General features: G+C 40.1%; 1 protein-coding gene and 1 non-coding gene across 4 annotated transcripts; both read right to left on the bottom strand.

Annotated features, from left to right (window-relative positions):
- Positions 1 to 7,046: 7,046 nt before the first annotated feature.
- EIF4G2 (eukaryotic translation initiation factor 4 gamma 2) lies at positions 7,047 to 19,167 on the bottom strand. Of its 3 annotated transcripts, none has more exons than XM_071761890.1 (22): positions 18,865 to 19,167; positions 16,970 to 17,080; positions 16,756 to 16,821; positions 16,196 to 16,321; positions 15,728 to 15,830; positions 14,987 to 15,118; positions 14,830 to 14,896; positions 14,600 to 14,751; positions 14,073 to 14,183; positions 13,422 to 13,505; positions 13,241 to 13,339; positions 12,893 to 13,034; positions 12,642 to 12,802; positions 12,104 to 12,217; positions 11,158 to 11,283; positions 10,833 to 10,937; positions 10,531 to 10,746; positions 9,968 to 10,226; positions 9,538 to 9,742; positions 8,859 to 9,070; positions 8,604 to 8,725; positions 7,047 to 8,305 (listed from the first exon to the last, which is right to left on the bottom strand). In XM_071761890.1, the coding sequence occupies exons 8-22, from the start codon at positions 14,681 to 14,683 to the stop codon at positions 8,240 to 8,242; spliced, it is 2,106 nt and encodes a 701-aa protein (XP_071617991.1). In that variant the 5' UTR covers positions 14,684 to 14,751; positions 14,830 to 14,896; positions 14,987 to 15,118; positions 15,728 to 15,830; positions 16,196 to 16,321; positions 16,756 to 16,821; positions 16,970 to 17,080; positions 18,865 to 19,167; the 3' UTR covers positions 7,047 to 8,239. The 3 variants fall into 3 exon arrangements, with proteins under 3 accessions (XP_071617991.1, XP_071617992.1, XP_071617993.1); XM_071761891.1 differs by lacking the exon at positions 18,865 to 19,167 and adding an exon at positions 18,180 to 18,312; XM_071761892.1 differs by lacking the exon at positions 12,104 to 12,217 and having other exon boundaries at positions 18,865 to 19,131.
- On the bottom strand, positions 11,896 to 12,062 carry LOC139804887 (small nucleolar RNA SNORD97). The gene has a single exon (XR_011729591.1). It is a non-coding gene; the product is annotated as a small nucleolar RNA SNORD97 (small nucleolar RNA).
- Positions 19,168 to 19,211: the final 44 nt, after the last annotated feature.

Raw genomic sequence — 19,211 nt, 5'->3', positions numbered from 1 at the left:
TGACTCTCTGTTTCGAAGAGTTTGTTCTTTTGCTCCTGTTTTGTGTTTAATCAGGTGAAAAGACGCAGATATTAAAAGAGATTTCCATGTTACTCAAGAAAGGTAAAGCTGCCAGTGTCACAATAAACTGTTCCTGCTTATCTGGTTGGAGTGATTTATTTTGCTCCTTAGAAAATACAGGCAGGAAACCTGAAAATGTTAAATCTTACAAAGGTATTTGTGTTTTGAGGAAGTAGTTTCAACTTTATTTTAGCTTAAAGTACATGGCTTCTGGAATCAAGTCCTTTCCCATAAGGGACTCAGAAACAGCAATGAAAAATTGCCATGTTGTAAACAAAAATCAATCTGATTTCTCCCTGCAGTTCTGAAAAAATTAGTCTTTTGCACCAATCAAAAAATATGCTTTTCAAACTTTTTTAACTGGTCATCAAATTTTAGTCTAAGCATTTGCTAGAGAGATTATGTAGATCTGAGTAGGGCATTATTACTATTTTTGCCAGACTGTATTGCATAAACTTTGTTGCTTTGTTTTTAGAAGGTCTGGATTGTCATTACTGATAGTTCAGTTCAAGTATTAACTGAAAGTTAAATTTCCCATGCTGCTATTTCTGGTCTGCTTTGAGCATTAGCTGTTCTCATTGTGTATGTTGTGGTTTTTTTCATATGTTTATGGGCTGTTGGTAACCATAGCAGAGAAAGCAGAATGTAGAGCAGTTGAGATGTCTCTTTTTGGGGCTCAATTTGGTATCAAGTTTCTGTTAAGTGCTCTTACCTAAAACTTTACAAACTTGATAACATTCAGACTAGAAGAGCATCTATCATGCTTGTTGAGTTAGAGAAAAATTGAATCTTAACACAGTATTTTTGTTGATGTAATAATTAGGTGAAAGATTTGTGACAGTCCAAGACAAAGCTAGAAAGCTTTGGAAATAACGTACTTGAGGAAAATCTGTGGCTCTTGTAGGAAATTATCATCTTGTGAAGAAAATTATTACCCTGGTTCTCACCTCTTTCAGAATCCCAAGGAAGCAGTGGATAGATGAGGTACATGTGCTTGATGTCACACTGCTTCACTTATGAAGCTATGGAGAAGTGCAAGGAAATTAATCCCCTAAGGAAAATGAAAACATGCAGGGTGAAACAAATGGAGCACTGTCAGCAATGGCAAGTATGAGAGTAACCAGCTTTTAACAATAGGAAGGAAAAAAAAGTGTACAGCTCTTACTATAGCATCTTGAGATGTTCTTCTGCCTCAAGTATGTCTCCATTACCATAGCCTTCTCCATCACATTATTGATTTTATCTCTTATTAAAGGTCTGAACTTACTAATTTGGTGCTATATGTAGCAAAATATATTTTCTCTAGGTGACAGTTAGCTCTTCAGATAAAGTGGTTAATAAGTTTTCAGATCTAACATGCAATGGAAGACAACTATTTTCAGTAAGGGTAAAATACAAAGGATTTCTATACATCTGCTGAGGAGTAAGCTGCATTTTTTCGAGCTTTTCAGTCATAAAGAAGACTTACAAGAAGAGGTTATGACTTAGAAGGGCTTGAAATGTATGCAATCAGACAATCATCAGGGAAAGAAAGGGGGTAGGGGAATGCTTTTGTTTCACTCTTCCCTTTTACCAAGCAAAAGGGAAAAAAAACAATGACCCAGGAGTCACCTTTTTTAATTCTCTTTGATTAGCAGGGTTAGTGGGAGAATTAAGATTGTATAAAGGTTGCATGTTGCTGTAAATGGACAGAAAGCTGTATTTTATCCTAATTTATGTTTTCTAATTATTGGGTTTTGAAAATGCAGTCGTGCAACAACATTGCTGTCATTCTCTCTTGGCAGCATTCCTTGCCTCCTGAAGTAGATGGTTGGCTTGCAGCTATTAAATTCCTTTCTTTACAGCAGTAATCTGTTCCAGAATAAAATACCAGGAGCTGGATGTGTAAAAGCGTTGCTATAGAAGTGTTTTATTCTTTATTTCCGTTATGCATCCAATAACAAGTTGCATGACTGTATGAAAAGCGTTTCCTATAGAGCTTTGTTGCAGCTTAGAATTTTGCTCTTCTTACACATGAATACATCTTCTACAGAATACAATAGAAATGTAGAATTTGCTGTTAGTAAGTACTTGATTAAGAAAAATATGTATCTCATTCCTGAGATTTATAGTCTGGGATCTTTATAGAACAAATTCTTCAATGGAGCTAATTAAAGTTGCTGAGTTGTGTGGTTTGGGGTTTTGTTTTCTGGGGTGTTTTGTTTCGTATTGTTTTTTTTAAATCCACCTCCTCAGGCTTTTCTCCTTCAGAAACTTTTCCAGGCCTCACTTCTTGGTGGGGAGCAGTAGCTGTCCCTTCTGAATGACAAGGATTCTGTGGATAAATTGATTAATTCTCTCTCTAAATGTACACTTCTGCTAATTTAACTGTCAATTAGACAGTTGCTAATTAGACTGTAGTCTAATTCAGTAGAAACAAGGGGCAGGAGTGTTATTTGGGAGCACGTTGCCAAGGAATGCTTCGGACAAGGCAAGACCTCTAGTAGTTCCTTCTTATAAGGAAGGCCCTATTTGGGAGGAAATTTCTTCCATGTTAAATATTTCACTGTTTAGTGTAATTTTTATTGTACCAAGGCCTTTCCTCCTGTACAAATTTAAATTGTTACATTAGGGGTTGACAAATGCTGCTGACACCTTATATTGAAATTTGCAGACTTTGTGAAACAAGTTTCCTCCCTCTTTTGTTTCATGCATCTACTTGGTGGATAGTAATAGCTATTGAATTTTTAAGTTTGCTGGAAGAATTACTACAGCTGGAGCTGCAGTCAGCAAGGACTGGAAGACTGATGGCTAACTTTAACAATCATTGTGCTGTAGTTAGCTTTTCTGGTGTCTAGGGAAAAGAGAAGATATTTTCCTGGTGCCTGAGGTCGCCAAGATTTGCAGGGTTCCAGTTCCTCTTGTATTAGCAACTGCCGTGCTGTGAATGATTTGAGAGGCAGCCAGTACAAAAGGTTCCAGTCATACCTGAGCAACCCTCATTCTCTGACAGCAGAGGCATTGCAGATGTTGCAGTATAGAGATTTCTTGCAGAATTTCCTGAGGAAGCTACACAATTAAACAACTTTCTAGGAAATTTCTTTTCAGGATTTGAGTTGTGCTTGAGGCTGAATTATAGAAATGTTCATTTCTGTCAGCAGGTGAGACCAAAGCTGTATGCTTACTTTCCAGCAGAAAATAGGTCTGGCTTCACACTAACTGGAGGTATCTCTGGCTTTAGCAGAGGCAGAAAAATCCTGGGCAGAACCTCACCACCAGGAGCAGCAATGTCAGGAGGAAAAGGAGTCAACCATGCCTGAGGCAGTTTAAAAGAAGAAAACTTACAGCTTAACAGGCAGGTGTAGGTTTCACATCAAGAATACTTTCAAACAACTGAGAGATCCTGACATGAATTCTGTTATATTGATTTTATCAAGGAAAGTTTCATTAGACAAACCTGCGAGCTCATATATGTCATAATGGGTGTTTTGGGGTTGAGTTTCCTTGGTTGTTCCGTTGTTGTGGGTTGTGTTGTTATGTTTTCCTCTACCAACCAAATCAAGACAAAATTTATTGACTAAAAGTTGAAGATAACTTAATTAAACAGGAAATAAGGTGTAAATTCTCAATAATGAAAGCAATTGAAAATGACTGGAGATTGCCAAGGTATGAAATCCTCAGTGTTCCTGCCTAGTACCTAGAGTGGGTCTTAGGTTTTTGAGGGCACAGACTTTAAAGCAAATTATAACTTCTGTGTATTAGCCAAATGGACTAACTCAAAACAATTTTAACTTCTAGCAATTCTAGAAATCTAGACATTTCATTTCTAGAACACCGAAACACAAGGTTCACCTCCTGTGGCACAGCTGGTGCCACCAGTATAGTATGAAACTGAGCTTCAATGTATATTCTTCTCCATTGTGTCCTTGCATTTTATTTTGTCTTATCAAACCACAATAAATATAGATTTTAAAATGTAGTCTTGCTGAAGTAACAGACACCTATTAATAACCCCTTTCAGGGACAGTTGTGCTATGCCTTCAGCAGGTGTAGTGGATGTGCCTAAGCACAACAGAGGACTGGGACAGCACACAATTTGTGTACAATGTAATTATGTGTTAATATGGCATGATGGCAAAATTTATTTCAGTGTTATATGGCCATGTGAATTTCATTTATCTTCAGACATCTAAAAACCAGCAGTCTAGACACCTTGTGCAGGGCCAGGGATCGGCATTCCCAGAGGACAAATCATTCTACTTTAAGATAATTATCTAAGGTTGGTGGAATGAATCACTTTCTGAGGAACCTGTTTCTATCTTTTCTGTCTAGACACTGAACATTTGGATACTTAAATTTCAGTGAGAGGAATCCCACCCAACAAAACAGTAGCTCAGACATGATCTTTATTAACTTGTTTTCCCACTAAGAACTAATCAGGAAGAATCAAGCTTACATGAGCTTGATCACACTTTAAAAAACTGAGTTTTCCAGCTGCTATCCATCTACAAGTTCCCTTCATATTTTGGATTTTATGAGATTTTTTAAAAAATGTGTTTATTTCATTTAGGGTTTTTCCCACGTTGTATTTTAGGTCTGCTATTTCAGCAAAAGTCAACACTGAGGTTTTTCTGTGTCAGCTAAACTTCAGAATTATTTCTTATGCATCTGTGAAAGTATCAAATTAGCATCTGAGGAATCACACAGGTAAGACTGAGCTGCTCTAATGCATGAACCAGGTCTGTAGAAAAGCCTATGCTTCTACTAAGTGTTTCCAAGGTGTCATGTCTAATTTCTCAGCTGGTTGTATTATCTCAGCTTGCTTAACCAGGTTAAGTATGCAGTCTTCTGGGAGAATATGTAAATATTAATTACTGGCATGTTGGCCCATTTCTTGAATTATTTTTCAGTTCTTCATGGTGATTTGCAGTGGCAAGAATTGAGTAAGGGTAGCTGATAGAGTAATGTGTACTTCAATATGGTTCGTACTACTGATGCATTTTATCGGATATATTCCAGCCACTGAACTGCAACTGTCAGTACACTCCTGGCATCAGTGGGCCTCCACAGGCTTAACCTCTTGAAGATATCTGCCAAAATGTAAAGATTGGAGTGAGGTTTTTTTGGCTTTGCTACAGAGTTATTTATCTAACTGAATTTATGAATAGCTTTGAAAGTTGAAGTTCTCATAGCATGAATTCTATGAATGGAAAAGCATCAGAAATTGCAGGTCAGCATGGAAAAGCTCACTGGAACAGGAAATGAAACTGGTGTTACTGATCTTGAGAATAATCAGTTATCTAGGTCCCTCTAGAAGAAGTACAGTCCATCTACCCTCATGTTCACAATTTTGTTATGTTTGGCACTTCCTCTAGCAGTCTGGATAAGGCTCTACTTCAGAAATTCTGTTTGAAATTGAAACAGACAGTTGTGAACTACTCAGCTTGGGTAACTGTGCTGCATGTTTTGAGACTATTTAAAGTTAAAATGTCAGCTGTAGGTGAGTACAGTTCCTGTTGTTGTGTTGTACTGATATGGGGCAGCGGGGATTATTATTAATGCTTCTGTTAATCAGAATCTGAAATAGCAACTGAGCAACCAACATAAGCTTAAAAATAATTGAGTGAATTGTATGCCTAAGAGGAAAAAAAAGGAATACAAATGACTGGGAATATATACAATAGGTAATGATGTACATATACAGTATATATATATAGAATATGAAGGCCTTAACTATGTCCCCTGCTTTATGCATCTGGTTGGAAGGAGCACAGAGATGACCTAATGTGCATGCTTGCTGCCTTGCTTATTACTTAGCAACTGATATCTGAAGGAGCAGCTGTGAAATGATTCTTCAGACTTGTATTTATTTATATGATCTCACCTTATCACTAAATCATAATAGCAGCGTAGTAATAGCAGCAATCTGCTAAATTAAGTTCCTCAGAATGTAAATTCCCAACACAAAAATGTATTAGACTTCAAGTTTAGAATATGGCTGATAGGGAAAATGTAAAGAGACCAATTCCAATTAAATGGCTGGCTAACAGCAGAAAGGAAGCAAGCTTCCTGTAAGTTAAAGTTTCCTTTTAAGTTAAAAGGAAATCGAAGTGATATCGATAAGATGAATCCAGATGACCCTGATGACCCCAAATCACCTTACATCACCACACTAGAAGCCACACCTTTCAAGGAACTCTTAACATAGGAGTCTTATTCAGTCCCTGGACCTCAGAGAGTCAAGAACCTCATTTTGTTCCAGCAAATTCAGTCCTTTAAAAGTTAAGCTTATGCAGGAATGCCTGGATGGAAGTGGATGCAGGGAGCTATTGTAACTACTTTTTATCTTAGTAGATACTCAAGTTTTCACATGTGGAAGCAATAGCAAGCTTTGTTTGGATGACTTGCCTTGGTTCTACAAGCAAATGCAGAACTCTCAAAAGCTCAAAACCATATTGATAGTCTCCTTTAAATTACTATTATTATTACACCCGAGTATCAACAACTATTGATTAATTTTTCTCCTTTCCTGTTACAGTGAGCAGTTTCAATTTTTTCTGCACAATTGGTTTGCTTTTGAAGATTGGTAACTGCAACAACTTGATATTCCAAAAAGCAGGCTTTGCCCTGAGCTGAGATTACTGCTCCTTCACTGACTTGTCACTGTCATTAGAAAGCCTGCCTTTCACAGCCAATTGCAAGCAAAATGGGGGAACCAGGCCCCATTACAGCACTCGAAGGTGCATAAATGCAAACTATCCCCCCACCCTTCAAAGCAAACCACTTTATGATCTCTAGTAAGTGTCCATGCTTCACTTTTTCATTTCCCACAATGCAGAATCTTTAGTGTAAAGCATTTCCACCACTGGTAAAAAAAAAAAAAAAACCACCAAAACAGAAACATTCTCCTTAAGGAGACACTGCTGTTGTAACACTGAAAATACAATCACCTTCTAACAGCTGGAAGTCTGAGTATCAACACGAAAAAAAACTTCACTATGGACAAGTTTCTAGGAAGCAAGGTATTTTGAGTATTTAATAGATGACATTTCAAGCCTATACAATGCAACACCATTCAACGCTTCAGTGGGGTTTTGCCAGTTTGAGAAACAGGCAGGTAACAGTGCCAGTTGATTAAAAGCATGCACGTGACCTGGGGAAAGTTCAAAGCATTAGGAAGTTAAAAGCACACTCAATGATAAAGCATACATTGGACCACAAGGTAAACACCATTTCTTCAGCAAAATTTAGTTTTCTTCCTGTCACAGCAAATCTGTAGTGTCTAATCTTTTCTGTGACCTTATTTGGGATCTACTTGCATATTAAGACAACTACTGTAGACTCTTAAGGTGGTCCCAGTCTAAGTCAACTCTCACTGATGTTTCCTTCTGTCAGTAAACTAGTTGTCAGTTAAAGCTTATCTACTGGGAAACATTCAGAAACAAGTCAAGTATCACAATGTTTATTGATAGATACAAGTATATAAAATCAGGGCATGAACATGTCTTGATAAATTAAGCAGACTTAATTTCAGTACTATAATAGAGGGACCAATTCAAATTTCTCACCATGTCATGTTTCACACCCACAAAAACCTCTTCCAAAGGGCATTAAACCATCGCTTCAGCTGATCAGTTTTTGTGCAAGTAAACTGTTTCTTTTTAAAAGACTTGTGCACTTGCCCAGGCTCGAAGATATTAAAACCTAGCACATAAAGCCCATTACTAGAGGTAGAAATACAGGCAATATACTATTACGGCAACAACCATCAATTACAGTTAAGGATTCTCTGTAACAACCAAATGGATAATCAAATATTGCAACAACTCAAGTATTACACTGAGCAAAGTGCATTTCTACAGTATTCAGTGTTGCTATTCAGTTTTCTAACTTAAAAACAGCCTATGATAACTGGCAGCAAAGAAGACCTGGCAAAAGACTGCTTCTGCTCGAGAACTTATGATGTAATTATTGCATGCTGCTAATACACTGTTATCTAAACATTAAAGATACTAAAATTTTTATTGTAGACTATTAAGACATACTACAAAAACCTTTTGCAGAGGATATCCTATTGACATACTTCTGCTTTAAATATTGTGAAACATTACAGCGGAATGAATTTTCGCAGTGGTTAGGTCAAATGCAGTTACATCATAGCAACAGTATGTTTGCACAATTTAAGGCTTTGGCTGGTTCTTTAGTCAGCTTCTTCTTCAGATTCTTCTTCTTCAGCAGTTTCCAGCCAGGTTAGCCACTGGTTTACCTGCAAGTTACATAAAATTGGCTTAAGGGAGCAGGATATTATTTCCCCACTACCTAATTCTGCAGAACACTCCCTTTTTCCCCCCAAACTCATTTTAAAATAACTTTCATGCACACTTTGTACTACATGGAGGTCTCTAGTAAAGAAAAAATAATAGTTCATTTTGCATCAACTCCTTCCATGAAATAGTTCATGAAGCTTCTAGGTACTAGCAAGTATAAACACTGCTTGGAAGTTCTCAAACACATCAGTGCAGCTGATACCACAGAAGACAAATCTCTAATGGTAAATAACTTACCTGGAATAAAGCTTTACCCTTCCCTGGAAACTCTTGAGTAATATCTTCTTTCCATGCTAAGAAGGCTTCCTCTTCGATGATCTCCATGTCATAGAAATGAACAAAGAAGCGCAGTAACATGCCTACAGAAATAAATTTAAACTTTGTTACTTTTGTAACCCTCTGAACAGCTTCACTCTCACCTGTAGTGACAGGTGCCACAGCCTATATACACCTGCTCAAGTTAAAATTGTATGTAAATCATGATGCACGTACCTTTTGGAAAGTTATTGTTGTAGCAGTGCACCTGGAGTGCATATAGAGCACTCACTTGCAGATCAACATGGTCATGGAGGAACTTCTGCATTACTGGCTTGAAGGAAAGAAGCAGTTGTTTTTCCTGCTCCAGCTGCTCTTTAGATGGAGCAGATGAAGAATCCGATTCGTCACTAGGTGGGTTTACTTCACTAGAAATATACTGCAAGAAACTGGACCAAAAGAGAAAAATAAAGCTTGGTTCTGTGAACTAAGATACAGCAGAGGTAAATGTCATATTTTTAAGCCAGCAAGACAAGTACTCCTCCAAGTTCAGTTTACTACCCATTACCAAAAATATCCTCCAGCTCCTATCAGTACTATTCCATTGTGTGTGCACTGAAGTGTGATAAATTAGGCACCATAAAAATCCTAGTTTTGCTTCACTTAAGGCTCTGAAACATTTTATAATACACAGGCCTAAGCTCCTGCACCAGAAGTAACACTTTGCACAAATGCAAGCCTGAAGACCTGCTTTTCTTCTCAAACACACTGGTTGTTCATACACAGCAGAGGTTCACCCAGAACCATTTATCTCCCTGGGTAACCTTTTTCTGCACAATGTCAGCCATTAAGAGTCACTGACATACTGTTAGCCTAACAAAACGTATACCTAAACTAGATTAAGATAGCATCTCACCTGGTCATCAATATATTCACAAATCCCTTATCTACATGAAGCTTGGGTGAAATGTTATCTTTAATCCACTTGTAGATGGCTTGAGGGGATGGATCTGATTTTATTTGCTTTAGCAGTTCCTTCTCCAGTTTCAGAAGCGGGAATAAGAAGCTAAGCCCCTTCCCTTCTAAGATCTCCAGCATGCGGTCCTTGTTCTGGTCAATTTCTGAAAAGTAAGAAAGATACACTTGAGTGCCAGTGCTAAATAATAAGCTATAATTAACTATTCATGAGTCTAATCCCTTCTTAAAAACCAGCATTCTTAAGAATTATGACAGTTGATTGCATTAGAATAACCTTGCATGTTGTTTTCCTCTCGTGTAAATAGACTAAGAAAACATTTTGGGTAAGCAAACTGCAGATGTCTTTAGAGTCACATGTTAACTCTTACCTGGTAACATTTTCTGCATATTCACTTTACTTTGTTGGAACAGTTCTGTCAGCCATTCACGATCTTGCAACTTAGCTAACTGCTGAAGGCAAAGCAGGAAGAGAGGGAAATGGGTGCCACTTTCCAGTGGTTGAGCCAGTTCGGAAATGCTCACCAGTTCTGAAATAATGGCACGGGCTGCAAATTGTGCTAAGTAAGATTTCACCAATGGGATGTCTGCCTCCAGTTTGGGGCACTGGTCCAATACATTCAGGAATGCCTGAAAAACAGTAAGCATATAAGTTGAAATTCTGACATGATTTTGTTCTTGGTCATAGTAACTCCTACTATATCTAAGTCTCACATGTTTTTTCTGCATTGAGTGACTTGCCAAGACAGTCCCCATATACAGTTCTAAAGGTGCTGTACCTACATTTCTTCATGACATCTTACAACCCTCAGGCTTATACATGTTTTGCCTCCTCAGATCGAAGGGTCTTAGGAAGGTCTGCACACTGCTTTTGTGCATGCTTAACATAATGAACAGCCAAGCAATAAGGACTGCGAGTCTGTTATGGCTGTACCTGCATGAAGTTGTCACTTGTGGCTATTCCCTCCTGCTTGAGCAAGCTGATCAAAGTACTTGCTTTCTCTTTGTCTTCATCTGATCTATCTAGGGATTGAATGATTACTTTGCTCAGCATCTCAGGAATGAAGTGTTTTGGAGCTCTCATTTCTCTCACAGTATTGACAGCATCGTTAGCATTTCCATTGTTCAGATACTCAGTCACAACAGCTTCCTAGAGAAAAAAAAAATAACATTAAAGAAAAATCTTTAAAGAGCATATTAAAGGTTTCAAGAAACACTGTTACATATACAACTTACAGTTTGTTTAAGTAGCTCTTCTTTAGAAGGAGGTGGTTTCTTGGTGGTCTTTGCAGGCTTTTCTTGTATAAGTGGTGGATTTGTTTTAAGACCAAGTTGAGGAGGCTGAAAAAGATAGCAGAATTTGTTTCTTTGCAGCACTTCTACCTATATTTTCATTTTTACAAACACCAAGTATGTGCAAGAGCTGTCTGAAGTAACATTAGATTTTTACAAATTTTGTATATCCTGCTCAATGCAATGAAAGAAATTTATTAGAAGCTTTACACGCATGAAGAAATTAAGTATATCCAATGATATGATACAGAGTAATTTTTATATTTACCTGTCCCAAAGGTGGTGTCTGAGTGCGTGGTGGCTGAGCACTGGGAGGAATCATAGTTATCTGGGGCTGAAGCTTTGGCACTTGGTTTTTATTCATTAGAAAAGACTGAGCAGGTCTCAGGCTAATCTGTAAACAGGTAAGTCAGAAAAAAAAGAAACACAAACAACTCCTCTAACTGTTTCAAGTATTCTGACAAAGAACACACATCCATGGACTCACACCAGCCAATCCCACTGAAGCATGACTTTTCCACTTCTACAATGTTAACATGCAAATACAAATTAAGCCACGTGTGTACTGTAATTCCTCCAAACGCACGACTCAATGAATTGCAACTTGCTTCAAGGTACTGGTATTTGTTCCATTGGTATCAAGATCTGGATCTGCTCCTTTTAGATGCAGTATGTTAGAGATGCAAAATAATTAGCATGTTTGCTGATGTATTTTACAGCAAAGATAAAACTCTACCAATTGCTCAGAAATCAGGATACAAGTCTGGTTAGCACTCAAAGTTACAAAGTTACTTCACATGACACTTTTCCTATTAGCCAGTTCCAAAAAAAAAAAAAAAAAAAAAATTTAGCCTGGTCCAGCACTTCAGGGTTTCTGGAGTTTCTAAAGCTCAGGATTTTCTGAGGTTTTAATTAAATGTATTGTTATCAATATGATGCATGGGAACTGAAGTCAGAGTAGTGTTTCTTGGGGAGATGTGGGGGAAGGAAAGGACACCCCAAGGAATTGCCCTCATATCTCAGTCTTGCTCATAGGACGCTGGATACCCTAAGGAAAGTGAGGGGTAAGGTCAAAGAGGAAGGGACGAAGAAGAAGGAGGAGGAGGAGAAGAAGAAGAAAGAGTTCCAGCATTAGTCCTCATAATAACGCGTCTTGCTATAATCATTGGGCAATATTTAGAATAGGCTTTAAGTAAGGTAGGCATGTAATGTACCTCATCTGCATTAAGCTGTCCTTTCTTAGAAAACCGAGGTGGCATATCCTTCGACTGTCCTTGTTGCTGGGATAAGAGTCCCTGATTCTGGTTATGGTAGAGCTGGCTTTGCCCCTATTTCAGAAAGGGAGATATAGAGAAAGAAGTGCAGATGATGGAGTGGCGTACATCATATGGTAAGTAGTACCAGAGGGACCAGAGGAACAAAGATTCTATTTGCCAGGAGGGGAGAAAGAAGGAGCAGGGGTGGTGGGAGAGTATCATCTATCCCTAAAAACAGGGCTATCTTTTAAATAAAACACACCATTCTGACCCACCAAAGCCACATGCACCTTTTCCTGTAGTAAAAAAAGTGTATTCCTTGCATCGCTTGCACAATTTAGAAAGTGGTTTAGAATTTTTGCATCAGCTGAGCATCAGTTCTTACAATGAAATCTGTGGAAGTCTTTCAACATAAGCAGACAATAATCCATAACATACGCATCTGTTGAAGCATTTCTAAACATGCTGAATTCCTTGCAAACACCATCTTCCTTACCTGACTCTTCAGAAAAGATTTGCCTAGTTCTCCAAACTGGGATTGAGCAGAAGGCATGAGGTGACCCCCATGGCCATTGAAAAGTTGGTTTGAACGATGGCGTCCCATGGTGGGTGAAAATCTATCCTGAATAACCCCTGGACCAGTACCAATTCCGCTTCCTGTATTATTGAGACAAACCCAACAATCTTAGTTCTTGTTCAATACAGTACCACCAGAGTGACAGCATCAGCTTTGCTGTTTCAGTGTACCTGGCATTTGTCCAAACATATCAGCAAGCCCTCCGAGTGGGTCCCTGTCAAGTTTCATCCTGGGTGGCATAAAGGGTCCCTCCAGAAAGAAGTCGCTTCTCATCCCTTGAGACATAGGAGCAGGAATAAAAACTCCCAGATCCTTTAAAACAGGAATTGTAATTTTTATCAGTTTGGAGTACTAGCCCCTGAGAAAGTTTTTACCCCTGAACTACAGAAGTTCATCTTAATTTTTAAACTTAACCCTTTACTGTCACACTGCTTTGTCTTGAGACAGGAGGTAAAAAGTGTAAGGGTTCATTTTAACTTGGCAAAAGCCAAACGTGAGGCTTCACATTCAACACTTACTTTTACTGCATCTTGACGGATTTGATTGATAGTCTTTGGTCCATTGTCAAGAAAAGCTTTGCGAGGAACCCAGTTGTGTTCTCTCAACTCCACAGTATCCTGAGAACACAACAAATCATTATGAAGTTATTCGAGACAACTGTGAGAAAAAGGAAGCAGTAAGCCTCTTTTATCATCATACCTGCAGCAGGAAACGAATCCTTGCTGGCAATTCCTTACTTGACATCAAGGAGCGCATACGGGCAAAGTACTGATCCATTAAGGACTGGGGGAACAAAAGCGAAGTTAGGAGTGAGAGCTAATTCTACCAAGGTTCCAGTAAAGGTGATCCCATTCAAGGGACTTAAGATAAATAATAACACCACATAGCTTTCCTGCATTTTTAATCTCTTTGATGGCAGTTGAACATAAGGAAAGCCAATTTATCAAGACATCTCATGTGAGTCAAAGATGAAAACCTGCTAAAACTCTCATGATACCATTTCAAATTTACATCCGTATCTCACAAGCTTATGCCCAAAACACTTCAGATCACCCAACTGTGTTCAGAATGGAGTTCCTCATCACATCTTTTGACTCAGCAGGTAAAACACTCTTAAGAGTTTTAAGACTTCCAAATGGCCCTAACTGCACTCAAAATTTAAGACCATTGAAAGAAAAGACTGGCTTCCTTCACCATCAAGAAATCTGATGTGGGCACGATAGCTGGCACTGAAAGTCAGGCCTCAGTTCTGCACTTATGAATAGATAACTGAACACAGACAGCTCAGGCAATTAAAACCCTAGCCATAAAATTTAACTAGTTTAACGACTGCAGTGGATATGCACATACCTTGGCTTTTGCATGGTCTAATCTAGGTCCCACTGTCCTCATTATCTGACAGAGGCACTCCAAATCCTCCCCCATATCTTTGAGTTGGACTCTCTTCTTCTTTTCCAAAAGCTGAAATATTAAGGGGATTATAAATTAGTATGATAAGCAAGAACTCTGTCCAGATACACATACAGAAAACGTTTCATCTTGTTCTGAAGATGAACGGACTGAAATTTTTTTTTATTAATTGGTAATTAAAGTACTTATTACTCATAACTACATGTACTTTGAAGTAGTACCTTTGGAACTTCTGTCTAGGCCAAACTACATCCGAGTCAATTCCCACAGCTTTAAACAAAGCCAACTGTACTTCTTAATCAAGCCAGAAGACACTTTATGTCCAACAGTGCAGGGGGCAGGAAGTGACAGGAAAACATTTGTGATATTTTATGCTTCAAGATGCCCAAAGAAGCACCAACATTTAGATTTTTTTTAGTTCATAAATCCTATTTTGCTTTTAGCCCACACCCAATTTGAATACTCACTGTTTTGATGCACTTATGAAGGATAGATTCATGAATAAGATCAAGCTTGCCAAGTTCTCCAATGAATTTGATGTTCCCCAGCATCTTGATCTTGGCAATGGCTCTCTGTTCCTCCTCCTCAGGGAGGAGGGGACCATCATGCTTATCATAGACTGGAAAACAAAGAAGCCTGCTTAAGATGGCTGTGCAAAGAGAAGGTAAATTCCATACGAAATAGTTTTAAAGCTTACTATCAACATTTCTGGTTCGGTTTTCAAATTCATCTTGAAGTTTAGATATTAGGAGGCGTCTGAATGTCTAAGAAAAGAGAACACAGAAAACAACCTAATTAGTGCAACTCTATATGGTAGCAAAATGTAATTATTCCAGATGGAGAGATATACTCACTGTGCTTTGCTTCTGTCCTGGATGACTCTCAGCTGATAGGCCATCAAAGTTGGGTGCATCTTCTGCCAGTCGCAGACATAGTTGAGCATACAGTGAGCTATACTTGGGCTCTTCAAGGGCTTTGTCTACGATCTAAATAAATTTGAATAAGGTATCATGTAAATACTATTAGGAAAGTAAGTTGCAAGAGACACTATGGAATATTACCACTGATATAGAACATCAAACGTTTTTTGTTATTCTGTCAAACACGTAATAGTTTTAACCCTAGTCTTAAAGCTGAAGTGAAAGAAAAAAAAAGCTACTCTATGCTATCAAACAGCTACTATAATCCTTAGCTGACAAATGTGAACTTGATCAGTTATCACCAATGCATTCTCAGATTAAGTAAGTGACACTAAAGTTAAGTGCACTAAAGTGCACCAAAAGGTCACCCACGGTAGCGTTTCCAAGCCCATTAGGCTTGTTCATTAGGAAAACAGAAAAAGGGGGACCAGGGAAATAAGACTGCAAACTAGCTTCTTAGATTATGAGGAAACTCAAAAAATCCTCCATTTCATTTAGTGATTGAGACTTCCAAAACAGAAAAGTTAGAGCATTAATTCTACTTCCTCCTCAATATATCCCTTCTCACACAAAAAAGCAGGAATAATATTTCTATATGCTTGGATTATCAAAACACATTAGCCAACCTCTACTTTTAACATGCAAGAAAACTATAGTTTAGAACAGCTATCTTACCAGCAGTATGACCCCTTTAAGGATGAGCTTTGATTCTACACCCACATTGAGGAGCTCAAGGCATAGCTTGTCAAACTTTTCAGGAGTAAGCTTATTTAGTATGCTGAAGAGAACAAACAAAAGAATAAAAATTCAGATTACAGACCTTGTAAACATGCTAAAAGTAATTTTGGACTCAAATTTAGCATCACTTCTGAAGTCTATCCAATCTGTTCTCGAAGATCTTTAGAATCTGAAATAACTGAACAGACTAATCCTCTCAAGAATTGCGTTTTAAGTTTTTGCTGCTGCCAGCTCAGTTTCTGCTTCATTCCCCCCATACCAAAGACCACCACATATGCCCCTCCTCACAGCCTCCCCCAGGACTCAAGACCTGTATATCTGTTTTTCCTCCACATCATATATTGAGACCTACATTCTTAAGAAAACAGTATTTAAAGAAAAAAAATAATATTCAAAAGAACTTACCCTCTTACTTTCCTGAAGATTGCATCATGTCGTTCTTTGTCATTTGCGGAGTCGTCATCTCGTCTAGTGCTTCGTGAAGGAATCCATTTCTGAGCGTTTTGCCCTGGGGTTTTCCCCAGGAACTCGCTGTGAAATTTAACAATAGGATTATTAAACGAAACCTAGGATTTTCAGGAACTGGCCTTTTAACCTATATTGCCTTGCTTAGCTAAATTCTGTTACTACCTTTGTTTCTTCTTGTTAAGGGCATGCACTTACCCCTACCAACACTGCCATTTCTGTTGCCTAATTAAGTACTCCATAATAATGGTAAGACATCCAAGAAAACCCTCTAATCCTTTTAAAAGTGACATGTATGAAAAGAAATCTCTAACTCGCACCACTCATAACACACTCTCAAAATATACGCTATCCTGCCACAGACCAGAGGACATTAATATCCTCGACTCTGTAGGTGTTGTTTGGACAACTTTCACGATAACTTATTTTCAACTCAATATTCATCATCAAGCACTCCCTGCCTTGAAACTCATGCCAAACTGAAGAGTAAAATGGCATACCTGTTGCTGGCAGTCTTGGGATAGTGCTGAGGTGCACCCCTACCACCTCCTCCGCCTGAAGAAGCACTGTTAAAAACAACCATGTAATCTTGTGTAAGTTCAAAGTGCGCTCACATACCAGTTTTGATAAAAACCCAAGACAAATTTAAATTCTCCCCCAAAAGACAGTTTCCCCTGCCAAACATTCAATAAGTAACAAAAAAAGTATTAGTACCTGAAACGAGAAGCACCCCCTTCTGCAATCGCACTCTCCACTTTGGCGGCTTGACAACAAAGAATCTTCAAAAGAATAAAATGAAATTGACGGGGTGGGGAAAAACAAAACCTAGAAAGACAAATTAAGCATTCATATTATCGTTGTTTTACTGGTGGCCATATTATTTAGCTTATACTAAAAGTACAAACGTTTTAGTAGAAAATAGGAACCCTCTAACACTAAATTTCATAAAAGAGATGAAAACTCATTTACGCAATACTCGAGATAGTCGCAGAAAGGCTAATTTCATCATTATAACTATGTTAGCCAACGGGGCTCAGGGATAAATAGGGAAATCAGGAAATTACAAACTGAGACGTTAAGAGCCTCCGATTTGCCCTGTCAACCCCCTCAATAGCACTTGCGGGGAAAAAAATAAAAGGCGGCGATTTTTTCCGTTGCTAATACAGCATTATTAAATTAATCCTTTATTGATATGCTTGACAAACTATCATCATGGCAAGACAAAACTACTCAGGTTTTAAAGTGGAAAATACCAGGTCAAAAATGCACACTTAATACAGTGTGTATTATACATTCGAGTTTTATTGTAAATAGTCAAGAAAAAAACAACACAAAACAACAAAACCCAACGCCCTTAAACACCTCAAATTTTAGCTTCCCAGACAGAAGCAAGAAGAGAAATTTCACTGTATTAGCTCAAGTAAAAGAATAGGGGCAAGAAACGCCTAGGGTGCATGAATAAAAAGGCACAGGTATTTTGAGGCTCCACCACAGATCTGCTCGGAGCCATTTCAGTTCTGACCATGCAGTCACCTCCTTGGAAAGCCGGCCAGAGGAACGCTCAACAAAACGCAGCTCTGCCCAGCAAGGCGGCGGCCGTTACCAGCGCTTCCCGGCAGCCCCCCACACCCCGCTACGGACGCCCCCAGACGCGGAGGCGCGGGCACGAGGAAAGGCTCCCAACATGGCCGCCGCCGAACAAAAGGGCTGTGGGATCGGGAGGGGCGCCCCCCGCAGGAGGCAGGCGCTTCCCTGCCGCATGGAGCTGGCGGCTTCGGGCGCACCGAGCCGCCTCCCCTTCCCCCACCGGGCGCCGCCCGTTTCCAGGCTCAGGCGCCGGTAGGAGCCCGGCTAGGTCTTTGTTCTCAGTAAGGGATGTGAGCAGACTCCGCTCCTTCGCCGCCGGCGGAAAACGGCGCCGTACCCTCACGAAACCCGGTTCGAGCCGCCCACTCCAGCAGCACCTTCAGTTTACTCGCCGCCCAAGCCCGAACAAAAAACAAATGTCGAGGCGAGGCCGCTGCCAACAAACACGACTTCTCGGTAGTCCGCTTTCCCTTCCACAAGGAGGGGAGAGTAGAGCAAGTTAACGAATAAGTAATTTCTCTCGCCCCCAACTGTTAAAAAAACCCATTTTTTCCCCCTCACGGCTCTCCCAGGAACGCACATCCAAAATGCTCTCACGATCGCAGCCCCGTACGTGCAGCGAGAGAACTTCCCTTCAAGGGCAAACCTCTCGGGCACCCAGAGACAACCCTGCAGCCCATCATATTCCCCGAAAGAGAGCTACGAACCAACACTTATCGGACCTTATCTGCCTTGCCGTAAATATGCGGTTTAAACTCCTAACACTTCTGCTCAGCTTCCCTTCCGCGCGTAGTGGGGGCTGCCGATCTCCTCTACCCCTTCGTTTAGCGTCCACAACAGCCCCAAAGCAGACAGTAGGCGCGGCGACCACTCCGAGCCGCCATTTTGTGCGGAAGAAAGCGAGAAGAAGGCGACGAGAAAATGGCGGCCGTTCGGGCAGCCGCCATTTTAAGCGGCGGCTCCAGCACTACCCCTTCCCTCCCGGCCCCGCAACGCTCTCCCGCCACTCCCGCATTCCTCACCTTCCCTAAGGCCTTGTCAGCTTCCCCGGGTCCCGGCGGCTACCAAGGGCAGGGGAAAAGGCAAGAGAAGGGGGGGGAGGGGAAGGGAGCCGGGGACCGGGGCTGGGGAGGGGAAGGGGGGAGCGCGCGGGACAGGGCGAGTCTCCGAGTCACCACAGCAGGAGCAGCAACGGCCCAAAGCTTCCCCCGGCAACCTCCATAGAGAGCCGACTCGCTGCCGCGTCTAAAGTGCTCCGAGTCAGCCCCAGTAACTTTATTACCCTTCACGCAACCTAACACACCTCCCTCCACCGGCCGCCAATCGCCGCGAAGGACTCCTCCTGTCTTGCCAATCACAGCCGAGAAAG

Source organism: Heliangelus exortis, chromosome 18 (assembly GCF_036169615.1).
Source record: "Heliangelus exortis chromosome 18, bHelExo1.hap1, whole genome shotgun sequence".
NCBI classification, from domain to species: Eukaryota; Metazoa; Chordata; class Aves; order Apodiformes; family Trochilidae; genus Heliangelus; species Heliangelus exortis.
The sequence above is the reverse complement of the archived record's forward strand: the minus strand, read 5'-3'. Positions and strand labels throughout refer to the sequence as shown.

Bases quoted from the DNA above. Each gene is read 5' to 3' on its own strand.
- EIF4G2 (XM_071761890.1), bottom strand. From the start codon at position 14,683: ATGCTGGGGAACATCAAATTCATTGGAGAACTTGGCAAGCTTGATCTT. The intron at 11,284-12,103 runs GTACATTACATG...ACCTGTTTACAG, and splicing joins GACAGCTTAATGCAGATGAG to ATTAGCCTGAGACCTGCTCA. The intron at 8,726-8,858 runs GTACGTGCATCA...TTATTTCTGTAG, and splicing joins CAACAATAACTTTCCAAAAG to GCATGTTACTGCGCTTCTTT.